We start from the raw sequence: 21733 nt of genomic DNA, 5'->3' as shown, positions 1-21733 counted from the left end.
ATGAAACTGAGACGCTTTAACATTTCCATAAACATCAAACATAGCTTTGCTAATCACCGATTACCACGCATGCATGGAATCCACCGAAGTATTTCAGCCATTAAACAGCGCGCTTGTAACAACATGGAGTTTACATTTGCATACCGTCGGGAATTATAATACGAACGATGACGTTCAACGTCGCACCAGCCACGTGGCGCACCTTACTCACGCATTGGGAACCGCGTCCTTGTAGGGTGAAGCAAGGGGCAGCGCGTAACACGTGGGCCTGAAGTCCTGCCAGAAATCGCTGGAGATCTCAGCTTGGCCCCGGAAGAAGCTCGCGTACCATTCCAGAACGTGCCTGCTGGTGAAGAACATCGCTTCTCGCCGCCTATACACCGTCTTTTCATGGGCGCCACCATATTGCTACGCAGTGACGCCATCTATGGGCAGTCGGCATGCTGGCTTGGGCGAGAGCTCCGTCTTGCATGGCAGGTATACGATCGGCGGTAGTTTTAGCCAGCTACAAAACAGTGCCAAAACAGATGTTCTCGAATGAACTCCCGCTACAGTGACGCTAATTAAAGAGGAGCGCTACTTCGAACTAACCATTCCTGTAGTATCATCTGTAGAAGCAAGGAAAAATTTTGCAGGGTATTGCCTCGTCTCACCGTTATTTGCTACATGGTCGAAATCAAGCTCTACTATATTTAATACGGGTCTCACAAAATTCTTTATTACAAAATAGGATGCGCGAAGAGAAATCGCTTACCACTTCGTGCATGCATTCTACAGTAATCATAGCCATCATTATACTTAAGGGCATCCCGGTTGTTGTCTTTGTGAGCAGGCGTATATTAAGCACTAGAGAGAAGCAGAAAAAATATGTAAGGATTGCGTGCCTACCATAATCTCAGCCCATAAAAATTTCGACGCGAGTAGCATTGAAGACATCGACCATTGATTTAGCAATCAATTCTGCTACATTGCTGGTGACTGCAAAGAAAACGAATTGTTTTGTACAACCAGTTCTTTAAGACTGAAGCCTCTACACTCTCGAGACAGGAAACTGAAGCGCAAATACGAACAAGCATTATTATCCTGTTTTAAAAAAAAAGATTCTAAAACATGTTTTACTGTTATGGATAGGGCTGTATGTAGCCTTCACCTAAATGAGGAATGCCGACGTGAACTGTCGTCGCAGCAAAAGTCGGTCAAGGCTTTGTTGACTTTTCTACGTGACAGTAGCCTATTAGAAAGACTATAATGACCCCATTTCATCCCTTTTCACATTTTTTTTCTCACGCTTTTATTTTTGTCACGCTCTTCTTTTCGTCTTTACTTCCCCTTTCCCTTCCCCTAGTGCAGGGTAGCAAAACGGAGGTTTTAAGTCTGGTTAACCTCCCTGCCTTTCTCTCATTTGCATCTCTCTCTCTCTAAAGGAGGAAAAATTGGCAGGCGGTAAAATTTCACGCGAAGGATCCCTACGATGGCGCTTACCGGAGAGACCACTAAGTCTTTTTTCTGTAACAGTTAATTTGCAGAACAAAAGGGCTATAACCAACACCTCTATGCCAAGCATAAGGACAGGATTCTCAGCGCTAGAAGCTGCTTACCGCTCAGAGACCTTCTACATGTGGCGAAAAGTCGCCCAAATAAGAGAAAAGAGCTATCGCTTTTGTACTGACCATCACCCACATCAAAGTCAATAAAAAACACATAAAGAAACGCGAACAAGTCCACCTCACACTTTTCGAAAGAAAGCATGTTTCCATATCTGCGTGGCTTTTCGAACTGCTTACTATCTATTTGTTCTTGCGTTTTCGTGGTCTTTTTTTTTTGTATATGCCTTTAGTGAAGTCGAGGCCGTAGCATGTTCCGGCTTCTCTGCAGTTTCACTTCCGTTGCGTGAGGGTGACCACCACTTTGTCGCATCATCGTACAAAAAGCACCCGGGTGCAAGAATGCACTATCTTCCGCTCACTTTGGTGTATGCCCATTTTGATACGCACATTCGTGCCAGTGTGTATACAGCTTCTCGAGCTGCAACCAGCACGGGCTTTTGCAAATTTAAAAGCGTTAAAAGCGAGCTAGTGTATGCGCAGAGTGTTCAACTCAAGGTCACGCTATCGTACAGTCTACGATCGAACGTCTTCTCTCTTTCGATTGTACGATCCACACCGTCTCTCAAAACTGTAAAACAGAAAATACGCGACACACGGCGCATGCGCCGCGAATTAGGAAAGATGAGATAGGAGGATTCGGCCCCGAGTGACGAGGCTATTGCGTGCACGTCCTCATTGTGTACACCGAGGAGCAGCGCGGGATGAAAGACAGCTTTGCTCAAATTTTCCTTTCTATCTATCGTTCTTTCTTTTCTTCTTTCTTACTTTCCTTCTTTCTTCATTTCTTTCTTTCTTGTTTCCTGTCATCGCAGCGTGTGAGGCCTCGCGACTGAGCCAGGAAAAGATTTCTCGCAGCTCCCAATAAAAGAAAAATTGCAGAGTGTACGCGCAGATCAATAACGTAGATGACAAAAAGTCCTCGTGCAACACTTGAGCGACTGCAAGACGATAGCATTACGTGACTATCGGCGACTATCATTAGACGACTATCGATCAACATCCACATGGACTTCTTACTCCTCCAGTGTTCCTTCATGGACTATTACAATTGATGATTTACTGACGCTGCCTCTATTTACTCTTCCTGACCTTATGAACTGCTGTTTCTGTCTAGTTATCATGCATCATCCGTACATGTTTTTACTTAAAGGCTATTTATCATTGGACGTTGGGCACAAGAGTACGCGCGAAGTCCCGATTGGCTGGGACCGGCAACAATGAACACCTCTATATAGTAAGGAATTTTCTTTGAAAGTTGGCCCTTATATGCGTGCTCATGGGCGAATAGCTCTCAGAAACAAGGAAGTTCTGCTCAGCAACTGGTGTGAAGGTTTCCAAATCGTTAGGACAAGTGACTATTATCTGCATGCCGACTGTAGGCGACATTCACGACACTCGCTATCGTCTGGAACCGAAACGCCTGCCAAAACGCAAACGTTTAAGAATGGTTCAGAGACGGCAGTTATGAGATGCCTTTGGGGATAGACAAGAATCGCACGCCAAAAACCCATCAGTGGGTTTTTTCTTCTTGTCTCGTTTCAAGGGGACTAGAAAAACACGCCGCCATCTCTTACTGGTGACCTGGCAACAACGACGATTTCTTTTCGTTCGCCTCGGTTGCTACGCGTCATGATGTGGGAATAAAATTATATTTAATCATGGAGGCCCGTTTCATGCCGATACTGCAACAGCGACCTCATAGGCTTCACAAACTTAACTTCACACTCCTAATCAGATAATTGTTTTTGCACGAAAAGCTCTAGAATTTAATTTTATTAATTCTGTTAGTTGTAGTAGTTGCTGACCATCATCAATATAGTGCAACGATTCATTTTGCGCTCGAGCCTATTTCTTTCTTGTCGTTTATACCATTCACGACCAGCTGGTCATCTTGGAGATACCGCACTCGGAGCACCGCTCGGAGCACAGACAAAGCACAAGAAAGAGAAAGAATGGAAATGTAATTATTACATCGTCTTGTACATGATTCCCTGCTTCTTATTATAAAACAATTGATTAAATTTTAATTTTTGAAAATGAATTCTCGTTTGAACTACTACAAAGGTACCTATTGATGCTTATACTTCAAGTGGCTCACAAGCGTTGCCAGTAGGTCTCCAGTTTCTTTCATAGGGAAGGCTTGAGACCTGTGGCAGGGACAGCAACGGTAGAATTAAAAGCTTGCGAGGCATGTGATGTGGCGTTTTCGTCGGCGACAATATTACCCTCGATTCCGCTATGCCCAGGAACCCAGACTATTATGACGTATCCATTATATGCCCAAATAGCACCCAAAATAGAATAAATTTCAATAATTACAGCATTTATTTAGCTCTTACAAAGACACTAAGGCTTTTAATATGCTTAAACGGTCTCTAAATATTATTGGCCTTTCTAAATTTTATTCCTTTACGCCTTTCACATACCGATAGTCCTGCATATACATGTGACGTAAATATACTAGTTTGTGGCTGCAAAATTTTGGATTCAGAGAAAGGGGGACCGACTGCACCATAAGATACGCCCCCATGTGACTTTAATGCGTCGGTGTAAAATTCAGGGCAAGAATACTTCGTCTTACATTTTAAAAATTGCGTTTAAATGTGTGCCTGTAAAACTCTTTTGAGACCTCGATAAACGATGTGTCACTATCTACCAGCTGCCACTGCTATGGTGGTAGCAGCTTCGCTGGAAGCATTATATATATATATATATATATATATATATATATATATATATATGTAGGACGGACGCTGCCAGGGCACTTCGTATGCTTGCACGTAAAAAGTTACAAGCTTTCTGGAGTTCAAATGCCTTGAATTGTTGATTGCGGAAGCTGGACCCCTTGCTACGGCTACAACTGTCATGTAGCCTCTCCCGCGGCGAAACAACTTTGCTGTGCCGCTTGTGTCTGAGAGTGGTGTTCACGAACGCTTATTTCTATCCCATGGGAATGGCCAAGAGCCCGCTATACGACTCCCGTAGGTGCAAGGAAACCATCGGGCATTTATTGTGTATCTGTCCTCGCTACCACGTACAACGCCTCTCTCCCCAGACAACGTAAAAAAATTAAATTAAATCACGAGGTTTTACGTGCCAAAACCACTTTTCGATCGTGAGGCACGCCGTAGTGGAGGGCTCCGGAAATTTCGACCACCTGGGGATATTTAACGTGCACCTAAATTTAAGTACACGGGTGTTTTCGCATTTCGCCTTCATTCCGGACAACTTTAAACCGACTGGGCTCGAGACAGTTCTCTTAGTCACCCGTGGCCACATCCGTCACTGGCATAAAAAGCGATTCGTGCACAGTACTTGAAGCGGTGCGCACCAATTTGAGAGACCGCTTATAGTGTCCCTGTGCATCCTCCCACATGCACTTTGCGTTCACTCTCTCCCTCTTTCCTCTTTCTATTTCCCTGTCCCTTACGCCCAGTATAGGGTAGCAAGCCGGACTCTCCTCTGATTGACCTCCCCAGCTTTGCTCTCCATTGCTTTCTCTCTCTCTCTCTCACCAGAGGCTGTTGCTGCGACAGTACAGCTTTGCATAGCGCATGCACCCAGGCCCTTGCTCTCAGGGGCCCCTGGGAGGCAGTAGTGCTACTTACTGGTCCTGACATCATTTAGTGCATCACGGGTTGTAGCATACGTTTCATGTTCGTAGCTCACCTCACATAGCGCAGTTTTAGTACTACATATGCAGTATGTTTTACGCACTTTTACACCGAATATTGTAGGCCACTATACAGCCTTGTTTTATCTGTACTCTCTGTCCATGATCGCACCATCGAGTACCCCTTACCATTTCACGCCTTTTTACCGTTGTGCCAAAAAGAGCCCAGTCATCATCATCAATACTTCATTAAAAATTATTACTAGGTCAGTTTTGCTAAGAGTTGCATTAATCGTGCGCAGTAAGTGAGCATAGCCCGGGACAGTGAGAGAAGCATTTTGTTTTTCATGGTCTCGTGAAAAACGTATATATATATACGTTTTTCACGAGACCATGAAAAACAAAATGCTTCTCTCACTGTGGGCTATGCTCACTTACTGCGCACGATTAATGCAACTCTTAGCAAAACTGACCAAATAAGAGCACAAAAGAATATAGCGGGAAAACAAAATAAAACAACAGATATTTCGTATAAGGGAACTTAGCTGGAAAAGCACTTTGCTTAGGAAAAACCATAGGGCCGTCCTATACTGCATGGCACAGTTAGATCCTGCAAGCCATCCAACCCTTTTTTTATGACATTTAGCACGGTCACAGATTTTTCGCACGAGCATCTATATAGGGCTTGCCATATTTGAATTCTGAACAGTCACGTCGAGGCTATTCTATATTTGCTAATTTCAGCACTTCACATGCTGCGTTTCCCACACGTTTCATTCGAGCTAGCCAGTGGTCGCTTTATTTGGCAGCTTGACCACATGCGACATTTTTTTTTTCAACTCCCTCTTATGCAAACGTCTAATATCGCAGCAATGGTCTGCGCCTACTCAGCATCGCGCATAAAATCCTCTCTGCGCAAATTGGCAGTTCGCGAAAGAAAAAAATTACGCACAGAACCTTACAGAGAGAAATCGATGCGACAATCAGGCGGCAAACGCCAGCCCGCCCACCTCATGCACATCTGCTCATTTGCCTTTCAAGGGTCTTCGCGGTTGAAAGCGATGACGCGGAATGATTAGCTTCGCGCAGTCGCCGCGGAGACTCCTTTGTTGGACCAAATATGCGTCGCGTACAGCAACTGATTCATCCTTCGAATAGGATTTCACGCCGCTGGCCCCGCTCGTGATTTTGATAATCCTAATTTCGTTCCTTTTTTTTTATTTCTTCCATTCAATCTCTGGTTGCGTCGGCTTGCATTTTTGTTTTTCTGCGTGTGACATTTCTTTTCTCGCGTCATCTAGATCTCTTTTTTTATTTTTTGCCTGCGTCGCTCAGAATCGAATTTCGCTCCTCTGTAGCTTCGATCCTTCGAGTACTTCGCTCTCTCTCTCTCTCTCTCTCTCTCTCTCTCGTTTTCTTTTTTTTCTCTCTCTCTTTAGCGCTTCGCGTCAGATTAACAGGACTCTCGAGTTCTAGATAGGCCTGCTGGACGCCTCTAACGAAGCGCCCTGTCCGATCGAATCGTCGCAAGCGAGAGCCGACGAGGGGTCACACAACGCGCGCCGCGACGTAGGGTGCTGACGACTAGTCGAAATTGGTTTTAGAAGTGGTGGAAGGCGACGGCGGTGTATAATCGGCGGCGGCAGCTCGGGCCGTATACTTGACTGGTCCGCCGCTCCCGGCGTTTTCAAGTGCGGCGCCCACACACGAAACAGGGACGACGGGGGAGGTGGAAGCGGGGAGATCTTTAATGCGGGACCGGTGGGCGAAGCGTATAAGCGAGTAAGTAGCTCGCTACCAACAGAAGTTGGAGGTGGCTCTCTCAACGCGTGTCAAACCGCCGCGGGTGGCGCTCGAGTGGCTTTCCAGGGCGACTCGGCTCCCAGAGCCGGCCGACTGCCCTCTCGAAGAACCCTAGTCGCGAATGGAAAAGTCCTCAGCGGGTGGGCTTTAGAGAGGCGAAAGATGGGCACAGGGCTTTTTGCGCGGCGAGTCAATAAAGTGGGATAGATACGTCATTTTTTTTCTCTCCCTCTTCTTTTTTTTTTCTTTCTAGGTCTCTCTAAGCCGCTGTATTCTCACGCTTCGACGCCTCGTCTGATGAAGGTCACCGCGGTCGTGGCCGGTTGCGTGGCGCCGTGCGAATTTCTACTCCGCGGCTCGACTATCATTGGGCTGAGTGCGCCGCCGGCTCACTATTTTGCATCGCGCTCACAAATTGCCTCGTGACACGCGCCAGACGAAAAGGACGCTAATTACAACACGTTGCAAGGGCGTGACGGTGGTTGGACAGTTATTTTTGTCTGTCTTGTCTATAACGGAATAACCTGCATGTAAAAAGATAGATCAGTCATCAACAACTATAAGCCAATCGCTATTATACTTTTTTTTGGGTAAGGTTGTTGAAAACTTATTTGCAGTGTGTCTCACTAATTACCTTGAGAAACAAGCTCGTATGGCCATGGTAGTTTGGATTTCGACTATGTCTTTCCGCTAACCTCTTGCTTGTTGCACTTACTGATAAAATTTTTAAAGATACTCTTGACCACGACAGGTTCTTCGGATTAATTTCCATTGATTTGAGTCAAGCCTTTGACTCGATCAATCATGAATTCCTTCTCAATAAACTCTCTTATTGTATAACCGCCTACCTCCCCCCCTCCCCCCACTACAACTAACTTGTGGCAAATTATTTAATCGTACTCAGGCGTGCTGTCTGACACAGGAACTATCAACCTAGGAGTTTCACAAGAACCTATATTACGGCCGCTGTTATTTTTCACATACATAAATAATCTTCCTGATTATTTGTCCCCAGTCACAGAAACATTGCTTTACGCAGATGACACCATTATTTTCACTTCCCACGACTCCTCGGCTCGGCGGTCCCTACGTGGCCGGGTGGCGCGGGGTCTCCCCTGCGTCTTCTCTGGACCTAATCAAGTTATTTCACTCACTCACACGACTCCATTGCAGCTCGGACAAAGCAGCTAAAGTGAACTTCACAGGGTTCTTATATGGTGTCATAAAAATAATGTAGTTATCAATTCCTCAGAAATCAGTTTGTTATATTCAGCTCGCAGTCAAATTAGTGTTGGGCCATACCTCAGGTATAAGTTAATAATTGTATAATATTCCTCTATGACCAATGCACATTTCCCGGCGTAGGGCTTGAACATTCTTTAAGTTTTAATACGCATATTAAATTATTAATCAAATAAAAAGAAAGACAGCATATTGCAATCTAGTTCTTCACAAAACTCGTCAGTACTTTAGCCTCCCTACTCTACAGCTACGCTTGAGTCTGCGTTCCTTCATGATAATTTTAACTATTGCATCGAATCGTGGAATCTCACGTACCAAACTTACTTAAGCCCACTAGAGCACTTCCAAAAACAGGCACTCCGCATCATGACACACAGCCCTTATCATGCTCCTTCGGCTCCCCTCTTTCAGCAGTACATTTACGTATTGCAAAACTAATTTCCTACAATCTCAATATCGTTGCTTACCGCGTAATGTATAACTGAAGTATTCACTGAACGAGAGAAGAAAGATAACCGACGGGCCCAATTTTTATTAATCGTACCATAAGAAGGCAACAAACAATGACACCAAGTCGAATAGGGGAAATTGCTTGCACTTATTAATGGGAAATGATAAATTAATGGAAATGAAAGTGGATGAAAAAACACCTAGCCCAGGTGGGATCCGAAGCCACGTCTTCGTATTACGCGTGCGATGCTCTACCAATTGAGCTACCGCCAACGCCGTCTTCCCATCCACTTTCTGGGGTATTTATGTGTTACTACTAGAACTAACTCTGGGAGTGTTAGCCAGCGCCACCACTCACAAACTTTGGTGGCGGATGTGGAGCATCCTTTCTGCCGCAGGCGTCACGAGTACGTGATCTTTTTGGATGAAGGCAACCGGTCAATATACCCACGTTTGCTACCTGAAGGCATCAATGTTGCCGGATTCGGGACCGTCGTTATGTAATGAACGAGATTATGTTAACTTCGAATTATACATCCGAATAATTAATCTGGACATATATGCATGCCAGCGTGCTCCCCGCGTTTCCTTTCCTGTGAAGTGTATATACGTTTTCTAAACAAGTAATAATAATAATAATAATAATAATAATAATAATAATAATAATAATAATAATAATAATAATAATAATAATCTGGACGTGCACACAACCAGAAATCATGAAATGCCCATTGGCGCATCGAGCTTATACACGAACAGCTTTGTGAATCGGGCTAAAATGGCCAGACACCGGCATTTCGTAATTCTCGCCATCCCCACCTCCCACGCGCTGCAATACATGTACGAGTTGCACAGTGAGCTAGAGTGAGCGTGCTTTTTCCTTGCGCTTGCTGCAATGATGAGCTACGACAACCGAAAATGCTGAACCGCGACGACTGAAGGGGAGAGAAAAAGGTGCAAGGAAGGACAACACAAAAACTGCAGTTCATCTCGAAGCACGCGGAAGATGAAGAATGTTCCAGCTGCGGTTGAATCCAAAGGGGATACGCGAGCTCATGGAGCGGCTGCTTCACCATTTTTCACATCGCCATTGCAATGCAGCCCAGACTGTCAGCGCCAGCTATGTTTTCCGTTGGGATTATGGGCATGAATGCGATCTCTATATTAATGAAGACTGTAAACGGCACTCTCGAGGTTCATTCAATACTGCTTCAGGTATTTATGCAAAAATCCGCGTGTGAACATATCTACTGAGTGCGGCTTAAAGATTTCCTGCCTTACATGTTAAGTGCATGGTCTATAGACATGTGCCCGTATTCTTTAACAGTGGCGAACTTGAAACGCTATATGAGATTTTCCTAAGTGCAAACGTTTAATTATTTGGCATGCGTAGCAGTCAGAGCAAATTTATTGCGTCGATAGCCTAGTATCAGTAGTATTTAGTGGTTTCACGCTTTCTTTTGACGGGTCGTCCCTCTCTTAATCTTTTGTAAGAGCTTGTGACGATAGTGGAAACTACATGACATTTAAAGAGCATACAGTATGCTTAAAACTTGAGAATCGGTTATCTTTAAAAGAGAAACCTCGTCATAAATAGCGAACAATTGGCGTCACGAACATGTTCATATTATTTCACCAATGATCATTTTCGTGACGTACTGCAACTACATAGTAGTGCGTGTGTGGGTGTGTGCGTGCGTGCGTGCGTGCGTGTGCGTGCGTGCGTGTGTGTGTGTGTGTGTGTGCGTGCGTGTGTGTGTGTGTGTGTGTGTGTGTGTGTGCGCGTGCGTGTGTGTGTGTGTGTGTGTGTGTGTGTGTGTGTGTGTGTGTGTGTGTGTGTGTGTGTGTGTGTGTGTGAATAAAGTGAAGCATCACTATTTGCAATGTTATTACTCTAATAAACCGCGTCAACTACAGCTTGATATCATTGAATGGAGAGGCTATATTGCTCTCAGGTGTAGTGCTGCGAAGAAATCGATTAGAATGTCAAGGCATGTCTTCGGCCACACATGCGCTATAGGGGATATATAGTGACGTCTATGTCAATGCTAATGGCAGTGTACTGAGCGAGCACACAGAACGCTCAAGCCAATCATCAAGAACACTGTTCTCATACATTTCTCCTTAATTCTGTTAGCTGTTTCCTTAACTATAAGCAAGGGAACCAAGATTTCAAGGAAGCCTATGCGCAAAAGCAAGCAGGCAGCGTTTACGCCCCTTCGCTATATCTTGCCACTTGGTACATGTCATGTTCCGACCACCGGCGTAAACCGGTACATCATGCGCAACTTTCGATGCGAGCTCAAACGTGCTAGTCCTTACACAATCGCCGACCGAAACCCCGTGGTACTGAAGGTTCGCTCCCCGCCGGCTCGTGCTGAAACTGTTCGCGCGCATCGTTTCGCGATGCGGCCGCTCCGACCGCGAAGAAACCCGAAGCGGGCGCGCATCATTTCTCGCTGCGGGCGAGCCGAGGCGCTGACGGCACGCGCGGAATTTCGTGTCCCGAGGTCCAGGCCAGAGGCTTCCAACCACCGCCCCCGAGGCCTCGGGCCGCGAACACAGAATCCCGGCGTTCGCGCCTCTCTCTCCTCCGTCGGTCGCGTCGTCGACGCCACGGGGCGCGAGCCTCGGCGTCCGAATGTACACAAACGCCGCTGGGAAGAGAAAATAATAAGAACGGGACCGGCGGTCGAGCGGGAAGGACGGACGAGGTGCAGCCGCACATAGAAGTGGCTCTGGAATTAGCCGGTCATCAATTATTTTCCCCGCTCTTGCGAGAGAGAGAGAGAGAGAGAGAGAGCGGCGCCAGCGGCAGGCCGGTTGCCCTGCAGAATGCGCCAACCGCGGGTATGTTGCTTCCGCGGGCATCATTTGTGTTTGGGGCGGAAGGGTGGGGAGGGGGCGCAGGCGCGAAGCAGTGGCGTCTCTGCGGGCAGCCACTAGCCGCCACAAGCACTGTTCACCACCGCGGAGCACGAGGAAAAGCAGCAACGGCAGCGCGCCGTACGTGAGGTTGGACAAAAAGTGTTCGAGATATGTGGGGGCAACAGGAAGGAAGGGGAGGGGCGGGGAGGGGCAAGAATAAAGGACCGAGTCGTGCAGGGAGCTCGACAGAAAGACTTCTGTTGTAATCGAGATCGAGAGGAAGGCACTAGCTCTGCGAAAGACGGCTCGTCGCAATGCGCAAAGTTTATCACCTCGTGACGACGTGTACTACATGTATAGGGACAAAGGTGCCCACCGCTCGATGTGACGCGTATGCGGACACGACAAGATGCGACTGGTCCTGGTGATTCGAATGGTGACGAGCGCGGGCCAGAGTGCGAAAGAAGTCGGCCCTGTTGTGTCTTCTCCTCTTCGTTCGCGTGCGAATATTTATGCGTGCAGAACGGGTGTACAAACCCACGAGCCGCTCGGAAAGTGTAAGCGGTCTGAAGCCTATCCGAACACATATATAGTTCGTTGTTATTGGAATCTTGTTGAAACTGGGGGCAATCTTTTGAAATGTATATATTTTTTAATGTTCTCCATTGAGTTATGTTGTTTTATTGCGGTGAAGTTCAACAGATTGCCGAAAGGGCAATGTTCGAAATTCCTTTACATGGATCCCGCTTCAGGCAAATAACTTGATTCACTAGACGATATCAAGCAGACAATCTGAATATTTTAATGCAACCTTAAACAAATATATTAACCTGTATTAGTAACTTGTGCTTTAGTAACGGCAAAGCACACACGTTTTGTCAGAGGAGACTTGGCAAGGCACAAAGCAAAAATGAAAGAAGGGTGGGAATACCACACTACATTTTTCCTCATGCCACGAATGCGATGTCATGAATTTTGACAGAATTTGTATGGTTTCAATAAATCTCAACTTAGCAAGTACTAACTTTTTGTGACGCCAACAGTTCAAATACGAGAAAATACTGACATCGATTACCTTTAACAGATGTAGCAATTGGAGGTGTTGCCGAGAATGCAATTGAATTAATAATTGAGCTTTTCCCTCGCATTACAAAACAAGATAGTTTTCAATAACTACATTGTCATTCTAAACTGATTCCAAGCGCCTGGCAAAACGTAATCAACTTGTGGCTGCTTGTTTCTTCATGGCCGATCCTGCAACATGTAATTGACCTAGTAACAAGCAAAGTGAACCGCAATATCTATTTCAGAAGAACTAAAGTTCTGCAAGCAAGAGTCTACCAACTTTTTCTTGTTACCAGACTAAAATTAAAAGTAGTGTTCATGGTCGTTAGGTGAAAGTTCCAAAACTTATAAAGGATTTCTGAGCGAATGAAAAAGTGGGATAGTGGTTTTACAATCTCAGCATTGCTTTGGAAATGTCTACTTGCGTGGACCTTCGTTTGCAGCTGCTTTTACTTGGCTATGCTACAGTACTTTAGAATATTTTTTCCAGTGTTTCCAAGGTTTCTGAAAGAAACAATAACTTTTTTTGTCATGCCTTTCTTGCGTGTTTTTTTTTAATTTCTGGAAATTTCAAATCTTTCAGTGGTGCGCTCATGTTTATCTCGAGAGCCGAATACAGCTGGCAAGGACATTAGACAGCTTTTGTAATCCTATAAATTGCTAAAGCGTACGATACTGTCGTACCTTTAAGAGACGATGCATGACATCGGCCTGCCTGGAATCTTTGCAGCGTAGACTCCCTAGTTGTTGCGTGGAAGGGAGTTTTACTGAATACAAACTGGCATTTCTTTGGAAGCGCTATAATAGACGCGTGGCGTTCCCTAGGGTACTCTCCACGCCACTGTGGTCTTCACTTCTATTTACAGTTGAGTCCCCTCTGATCAAAACGTAAGCACTTGTGTCTCCGTTGATGAAGCGTTTCTCGTATTCAGACGAATAGATACCCCAACCTGCACCACCTACACAGAATACAACCCACGAGATTCACTGACGAGTGCCCGTGGTGCACAGACACACCCACACTAAAACACATCACATGGTAGTGCCCCAGGAGGCCTCCGCACATAGACAGTCCCATATTACACGAACATGCACTAATGAGGAATAGGCAGTGGGAGGCATGGCTTGCGGACGAGGGTCGGGAGAGCCAGTTGGCTCTTCTGGACCAAGCCCAGCGAGCCGCTCGTGCCAGTGGGGCCCTGGAATAGGGGCTCCAACCATCGTGCCTTGTTTTATTTACATTGAATAAAGTTTTACTCTCTCTCTCTCTTTCTCCCGTAGGGGATATTTAGTCGCAATATGATTTCTTGAAGGAATAACCATTTGCTCAAGAAACAAGGCTAGATGGTTCTCGCCTCTCGCTCAACGTGAACAGGAGTACTGTAATTTTCTTTCTTTTTCTAGTCCAGTGTATATATGCATGTCTGTCATAATCAAGCTGCTCTTCCGCATGTAAAGAAAATATTATCTAGGCTTTCTTTATAATGGAAAACTTCATTGATCGTCACATACGTAACATCTCACCAATAGTAAGCGTATCACGGATATACTGAAGAGAGTCACTAATAACCGACGGGATAGGCGGAGGGATATGCTGTTAATACTTTTAATTTATTTTATTCTTTTTTGTGTGTGTTTAACAGGGCGCATTATTAATGCTTACGATGTTCGTGGTATTTGCTTTGAAAGGTGTCTAGGAGCCCACTTATTACTTTGTAACTGGTTGCAATCCCTCTCTGCCGGTTGTGCTTCGTTCTTGTGTGGGCTCAGTGTATGAAATTAAAATTTGTTTATTTATGGTGTTCTTTGCTTCGAAAGATCTCTTTAGAAGCACATTTGTCGCTCATTGGGTATCACTTATGTTAACCTAATTTTTTACCACAATATTCTTACCCGTGATTTGTATGCCATACGCAGATATCCTAGATAGTCGCTAATAACCGATTTACTTACCGTAATTTTGCTAACATATTCATTAATTTCGGTAGTGTAGGTGTTAAAATTTTGCCTATCAGTGCACGGGAATGCCCATTTCGTCATGGATTGAGTTTCTTATTGAAATTTTTAGTAGGAAGTTCTATGCACAGTGTAGGAATCCTAAGGCTATAGGAACAGTTTCAAATTTCATCTCCCCAAATATCTGGCAAAATGCATCAGTGTTAGAAGGATTCCAAAACTATCTGGAAAACCTTTGAATTTCGCGGTAGATATTCGGGCCGAAGATTTTGAAAGGGGCGCTGTTTTCGGGGGCCGCAATTTTCCAACCTTCAGTTCTTTCACCCTTCCTGGTTCTTCATTTCTCGCGTTCCATCATCCTAACGTTTCATTCTTTGCCATTGCATCGCACGCCGCCATTCCACCGTTATCGCCGTGGACGCCCACTCGGAGTGCCGTTGTGATAAGCCAACAAGGAAAATAAAATGTAGCGCTAAAGAATATGGGCCCAGGCAACACCAGCTAGAGTAGCTAGATGGCGTTTATAATACGGGTCCAGTAAAAGGAGCCATACACAGTAACTCTATGGCCCAGGCAACACCACCTAGCATAAGCCATGGCTAGGTGGTACGGTCATGCTCTGTGGCATATTTATTGAAATGCTTACTGACATGATATTCTTGACACCTCGTTTGTTTGCGTTAAATGAAGGTGCAGGACCTCTAAGCCCTACAATATATACCCGCAAGCAGGCACGTACCCAGGATTTTTTTTCGGGGGGGGCCCACCACCTCCACCACCATCATCATCATCATCATCAGCCTGTTTTATGTCCACTGCAGGACGAAGGCCTCTCCCTGCGATCTCCTATTACCCCTGTCCTGCGCCAAACGATTCCAACTAGCGCCCGCGAATTTCCTAATTTCATCACTCCACGTAGTGTTTTGTCGTCCTCGATTGCGTTTCCCTTCTCTTGGTACCCATTCTGTAACCCTCTAACCGGCGCATTACACGACCTGCCCAGCTACATTTTTTCCTCTTGATGTCAATTAGAATATCGTCTATACCCCTTCGCTCTCTGATCCAAACCACTCTCTTTCTCTCTTAACGTTATGCCTAGCAATATTCGTTCGATCGCTCCTTGCGTGGTCCTTAACTTGCTCTCAAGTCTCTGCCCCATATGCACTGGCAAAATGCACCGGGAAATGCGCTGGCAAATGCATTGGCACTGGACATATTGCACTGGCAAAATGCACTGATTGCACACCTTACTTTTCAATAATTATGGTAAGCTTCCAGTCAGAAGCTGGCAATGTCCGCCGTATGCGATCCAATCTATTTTTATTCTTCTGTGAATTTCCTTCTCATGATCAGGGTTCCCTCATGATTAATTGACCTAGGTAAACGTACTCATTCACAGTCGCTAGTGGCCGACTGGCCATCCTGATCTCTCGTTCCTTTGCCCGGCTATTTATCATTATCTTCATCTTCTGCATAATATTCAACCCCACTCTTACACTCTCTCTGTTAAGGTCTCCAATCATTTGTTGTAACTCGTCTGCATTGTTGTTGAATAGAACAATGTAATCGGCAAACCGAAGGTTGCTGAGATATTTGCCTTCGATCTTTACTCCTAAGCCTTCCCAGTTTAATAGCTTGAATTCTTCTAAGCACGCAGAAAATAGCTTTGGAGAAATTGTGCCTCCCCGTCTGACCCCTTTCTCTATAGGTATCTCCCTGCTTTTCTTGTGTAGAATTAAGGTATCTGTAGAACCTCTGTAGATATTCTAACGCGAAAGACGAGTCAGTAAGACGATAAACTATTTACAGATTATATTTACAACAACGGTTGCAGCGCTGACCGGTTAGATTCACAGCGCGAGCCCAGCTCGTTCTTCCTCCTCTTTTCTGGAGTGATGGCGCCTACGCGCCTCGTTCAAACAAACAAATACCTCACGCATGTAGCAATATTTTCCGAGCTTTTTACGTAAGCGTTCTGTACTCCTTGATCACGTAGCGCCTCTACGATTGCTGGTATCTCTACTGAATCAAATGCATTTTCGTAATCTATATAAGCCACATAGAGAGGCTTATTGTACTCTGCAGATTTCGCGATAACCTGATTGATGACATGGATGTGATCCATTGTAAGTTATCTCTTCCTGAAGCCAGCCTGTTCCGTTGGTTGACAAAATCCAGTGTTAACCTTATTCTATTGGAGATTATTTTGGTAAATATTTTATATCATACTGGGAGCAAGCTAATGGTCCCATAATTGTTCAATTCTTTAACGTCTCCTTTTTTGTTTGGATTAGTATCATGTCTGCATTCTTCCAGTTTTCTGGGACCCTTGCAGTCGATAGACACTTCGTATAAAGAGCCGTGAGTTTTCCCAGCATTATGCATCCTCCATCTTTGATTAAATCGACTGTTATTCCACCTTATCCTCCCGCTCTTCATCGTTTCATGTCTTGCAGGGCCCTTCTGACCTCATCGCTAGTTATAGGAGAGTTTCTGTATCCTGTTCATTACTGTTTCTAAGTGAACTATCGTGACTCCTCTGGGTACTGTATACAGGTCAGCTTAGAATTTTTCCGCTGCTTTTACTACATCTTCGAGATTGCTGATGATATTATCCTTCTCATCTTTTAGTGCATACATCATGGTCTGTCCTATGCCAGGTTTCTGGCTGCGTTCATTTTTTTACGGCTTCTTCAGTCTTTCTGATGTTATAGTTTCGAATATCAGTAATTTTCGCCTGGTTGATCAGTTTTGACAGTTCCGCGAATTGCGTAACGCTGTGCGACCGCCAGTCCCATACAACCGCGTAGAGCACAGGACTCTGCGATTCTAGACGTACTGCGCTCACTGCGAAAGGTTAGAAAAACATCCACATAAGCACAGCAGAGAAGTGGCTACGTGAGGCGGTTCGACCGATAACTGTAGAAGCGCCATTCAAAACAAGTAATTCTTCTCCACCTCCGGCGGCGTTTTCTCTACTTCCTTTTTAAATAAAGAGATGTTGATCCATAAATATTATCATAAGCAACGGTTAACTTTTTTTATTATTCGCTTTTGCTTGCAGTTTGGTTGTTGCCTTGGCTCTCTCCCTTAGTAGATCGCTTAATTTCTCAACTCCTTGCGACTTTTGTTTCCAGTTGCCAATTTTGCACTAAACGTGCTATACAGTTAGGGAAAAACAGACAAGGTAACGGGCGACAGTCATCTTGCTTATGGGTTTAAGGGTTATTGCAGGGTTTCATGATGGACGCTCTTTCACATTATTTTATTTCCCACCTTATCTAACCCATATCACGTGTATATGGTTCAGGGCATCTGCCAGCGTCGCGGTGAGCCGTAACTCAAGGAAAGAATGAAGCAAAGGGATAAGTTAAACGCAATTGTCGTTTTTTCCGGCCGCAACTCGTTCCATGAGAGTACAGACCAGCTGAGTAACAGCCGCATCCCTCTCCTGGTCCCAAGATCAGCCTAAACAAAGAAGGTTGAACTAACAAAAGCAACAGCTATGCGCGTGACGGTTGAATATATGGTGACGACTGAACGCATGTCGAGTTAATCGCGCGGGTGCGGAATCTACGAGAAAACTTTTCTTCACATTACAAGAGATGCCGATAACTACCGCCATGTAAAAGGAGTGAAAAAGGCAGCATAATGCTGACCGATGAACAGCTGCGAAGTCTCAACATTGATCTGGCGGCGCTTTACAAATGTGGGAGGAGTGGTGGCGTGGATGGGGAGGGGGGGGGGGGGGGGTACGCCACTTGATTTCGGGGGGGGCCCGGGCCCCCCCGGGCCCCTCCCTGGGTACGTGCCTGCCCGCAAGTTTCAGAGCGACCTAAATAACTTAATACAATCGCTTTTATACAGTCAGTTGCGGTTTTGTTTCTGCCGTGTTTTGTCGCGTGGGAGCAGGACACTGCGACGTTCTGAAACTCGCTCCGACTCGCTCTGTCAGCTGCACTGCTGCTACATCGGTCTTAAGAACGAGCAGCAGCCTAGAAGGCGACCGAGTCGACCTCAGCGAGTGTAAAAACCTCGCAATGTCTTGATCCCACGTGGCCACTTTCTCCGTCATGACATCACAACACAGTAAGATAACCCTCGGAAGATGAAATGGAAACTGGCTATAGAAAAGCGAGTATGTATATAAGGTTATTGAAGGCGCTTTGAGCCTCGCCACAATATTTTCTCGGTCTTAGAGGTCTTGAACCTCCATTTAACACACACGCACACACGCACGCACAGAAGCAAATATTATATAATTACACCTTTAAAGAATTCGTTAGAGCATTCACGGTAATTCAATAGTACAAAATCAAATTTTTTAACGCGCGTGCGTAACTGTCTAGCTCTTCAAATTGGGGGTGTCTGACGCCGCGAAGCAAGTGAACGAAGAAGGTGCCTGGAGATGGAGAAAATCACGCGCCGGGGAAAGTACGATGGAGCGCGAGCGCGCCATAACTGTATACAGGGGCGCCCTAGTGTTCCTGTATATGCTCCCGCAGGGACTAGAGCGCGCGGCAAACTAACGCCACCTAGCAAAACGTGTACGTAACGTTGAGCAAAGGCGGGAAGGACGAACGAAGTGAAGCGTCACGGAGGACGAAGGTAGGCTGGCAGTTGCTACAGGTATTGTTTGCAATGCACACGTACAAGGATCGTCCTCGCACTCCGTACACTGTGTGTGTGAGTGAAAGCGGGCTACGGTGAGCCGATGATGGCGGCTCAATCTCCCGTGCGCGTGCGCAAGGGAGGAAGCGCGCCGTATTTCTGCCGCGCGCAGAATTCCGGGGGAAGGGAGAGAGGCGTGGCCGCGCGCCGTCGCTCGGGCTTTATCTTGAAAGCGATCTGCTCTGGGGGCACAGTCTAGGTGGGCCGACGGCTCGTAGCTTTGCGTGCGCGGTGTTCTCACCCCTCAGTTTGCGTTGCAGCGTCACTTCGCTCGCTGCTGCTGCCGCCATTCCTCACGCCAGCGTTTTGGCACAGAACGTCCGCGGTCGCCAAGTGTGAAGTGTCCATATTTGCCTGTGCGCGTTGACACTATGCTAGTTAATTTAGACAGTAAGCGAATGTTTACAAGAAAGCGTTCTACTCTGGCGGCTGCTGCGTATGGCGCGGCCGCGAGAGTCCCGTCTTGAATACGATCTCCGATGCGGACGGTGTAGGCGTTTAGGCGCACCTAGGACCGATAGCATCGTGTGCGCTATAGCACTCATACGCTTCACGAAGTGAAACGTCACTGTATTTTTTTTTTTGCATAATTCAGCTCGCTTGCTGCGTTTCTGCCTGTCTGATGGCAAGAACACAGAGTTAATACATATCTAAGGACTTTCAAGTGGCTCCAGCCCAGAAATAAATTTAAGAAGAATTAAGCACCCCCTTTTGCATACCACAATCATTAAATACCGTTAGAACAGCAGCGCGGCAGTACACTCCGTGTTCTGCTGCGACGACTAACCACGGTGACACGGGCTTTTTGCCCCGAACAAGATGGCGGCGACCAGATTCACTTTCTGTGAACCACGTGCACTCCAGAAGTTATATAACCTCCTTGGTTAATGTCATAGAGTTTCTCACTATAACTAGAGGTGGGCGCCATGTCGGTTTCGACCGGCGGCTTGGTGGGTCGTTTCTGGTTGGCGGCCACGTCATCGGCGCTGCACCGGTTTATTCATCGGCGCATGAAGGAAGGAAGAATCGATGGCTTTGTTTTTCCTTCCTCCGTGGAATAATCCATGCATCGGCGGTGGCACATGGCCATTCTTCGTTCGCGGCGGCGGCGCCGGCGGCGTGGAAACCGAAAGCACAAATTTAACAAGCCGTTTCGCTACATCCTTCTTTGCTACACTGGTTGAAATTCTGGCCTTTTCATACTAAGGGCTGAGAGGACCGTACACAGGGGTGTTGAAAGTCAGAGAAATAAAAAAAAACGTTTTGTACGTTTTCTGCTCTTCAGCCGACAAATTCAAAGAAAACTTGCGCACATATCAATAGTCGGACACAACTTAAGTCTGCAGTGAAGCGCCGCCTACGCCCTCATAACCGACAGCCACTGTTACTCCGCGAGGCTGCAAACAGTTCGTACTTCAAACTTTCCCTGTTACCTAAATAAGGCGGTAAACACAAAAGTAAAATTATAAGCGCGTAACAGAAAGGCCACACACAACTTTCAGTCGTTTAATTGATGCCAATCGCCCCGCATTGCCATCGAACTACATGCCTGCAGCAAGACCATCCTTACCTTTATGGTGCCTGCACAGTCCTGACATACGCCTCACCATCCCAGGAATCATGAAGAAAGCCAACATGTCCTCGTTTGCCCTTAAGCAGGCCACGTTAGAACATTTACATGAGGTGCACAGTGGCCGCGTACACGTTTACATCGACGGTTCAGTTACATCTGCAAGCGCAGCTGCCGCTGTGCTGATACCAAGAAGATCCGTCAAGATACAGCTAAAGACGTCACATGTATCATCAACGACAGCTGCTGAACTCGTAGCCCTGCGTGCGGCTCTTCATTTTATTAAGGAGGAACCATCCCAGGCATGGTCAATCTTCTGTGATTCCAAGGCAGCCTTACAGAGTGTACTCTCAGCAGTGGCGTAGCCAGAAATTTCGTTCGGGGGGGGCTCACTTTGCAGCTCGGCCTGCTCCTTATAAAATTAGTCGAGGGATCAATATATATATATATATATATATATATATATATATATATGTGTGTGTCATTCAACAACCTTGTTAATATTTTTGTACATATGCAACGAACAGGGGAAAATCTCAACGACACTTTCCTTTGTAAGAATGTATTGCGCAGGACTGTCAGCGGTTGTTCATTGCGAGTAATTGCTCCGAAATTAAAGTCGCAACAGAGAGCACATATAAAAAGCAGGAGTTCTGCAACATATACGAGGGCGAGTCAAATGAAAGTGAGCCAATTCGAATATATGACAAACCGGGTACTTTATTTAAAAGTAGTCACCATGAGTATTTAGACACTTGTTCTACAAACGAGTCGCGTAATTCCCGTATCATAAAACTCCTTGGATTGCTGCCTCAAAAATCTGTAGATGACTACACGTCATCTTTCGACACGAATCTGGTTCCCTTGAGCAGTTTCTTCAAATTTTAC

The 21733-nt window shown here is 45.9% G+C and overlaps 1 protein-coding gene across 1 annotated transcript in view; it reads right to left on the bottom strand.

Annotated features, from left to right (window-relative positions):
• The window catches only part of LOC135904135 (uncharacterized), a 36678-nt gene extending 15693 nt beyond the window's left edge, over positions 1–20985 (bottom strand). Inside the window, exon 1 of the mRNA XM_070530720.1 lies at positions 20846–20985. Coding sequence (XP_070386821.1) covers positions 20846–20912 — 67 coding nt within the window. The 5' untranslated portion in view covers positions 20913–20985. The remainder of the gene's footprint in view (positions 1–20845) is intronic.
• Positions 20986–21733: the final 748 nt, after the last annotated feature.

This window comes from Dermacentor albipictus, chromosome 1 (assembly GCF_038994185.2).
Source record: "Dermacentor albipictus isolate Rhodes 1998 colony chromosome 1, USDA_Dalb.pri_finalv2, whole genome shotgun sequence".
NCBI classification, from domain to species: Eukaryota; Metazoa; Arthropoda; class Arachnida; order Ixodida; family Ixodidae; genus Dermacentor; species Dermacentor albipictus.
This window is presented reverse-complemented; position numbering and strand designations above follow the sequence as displayed.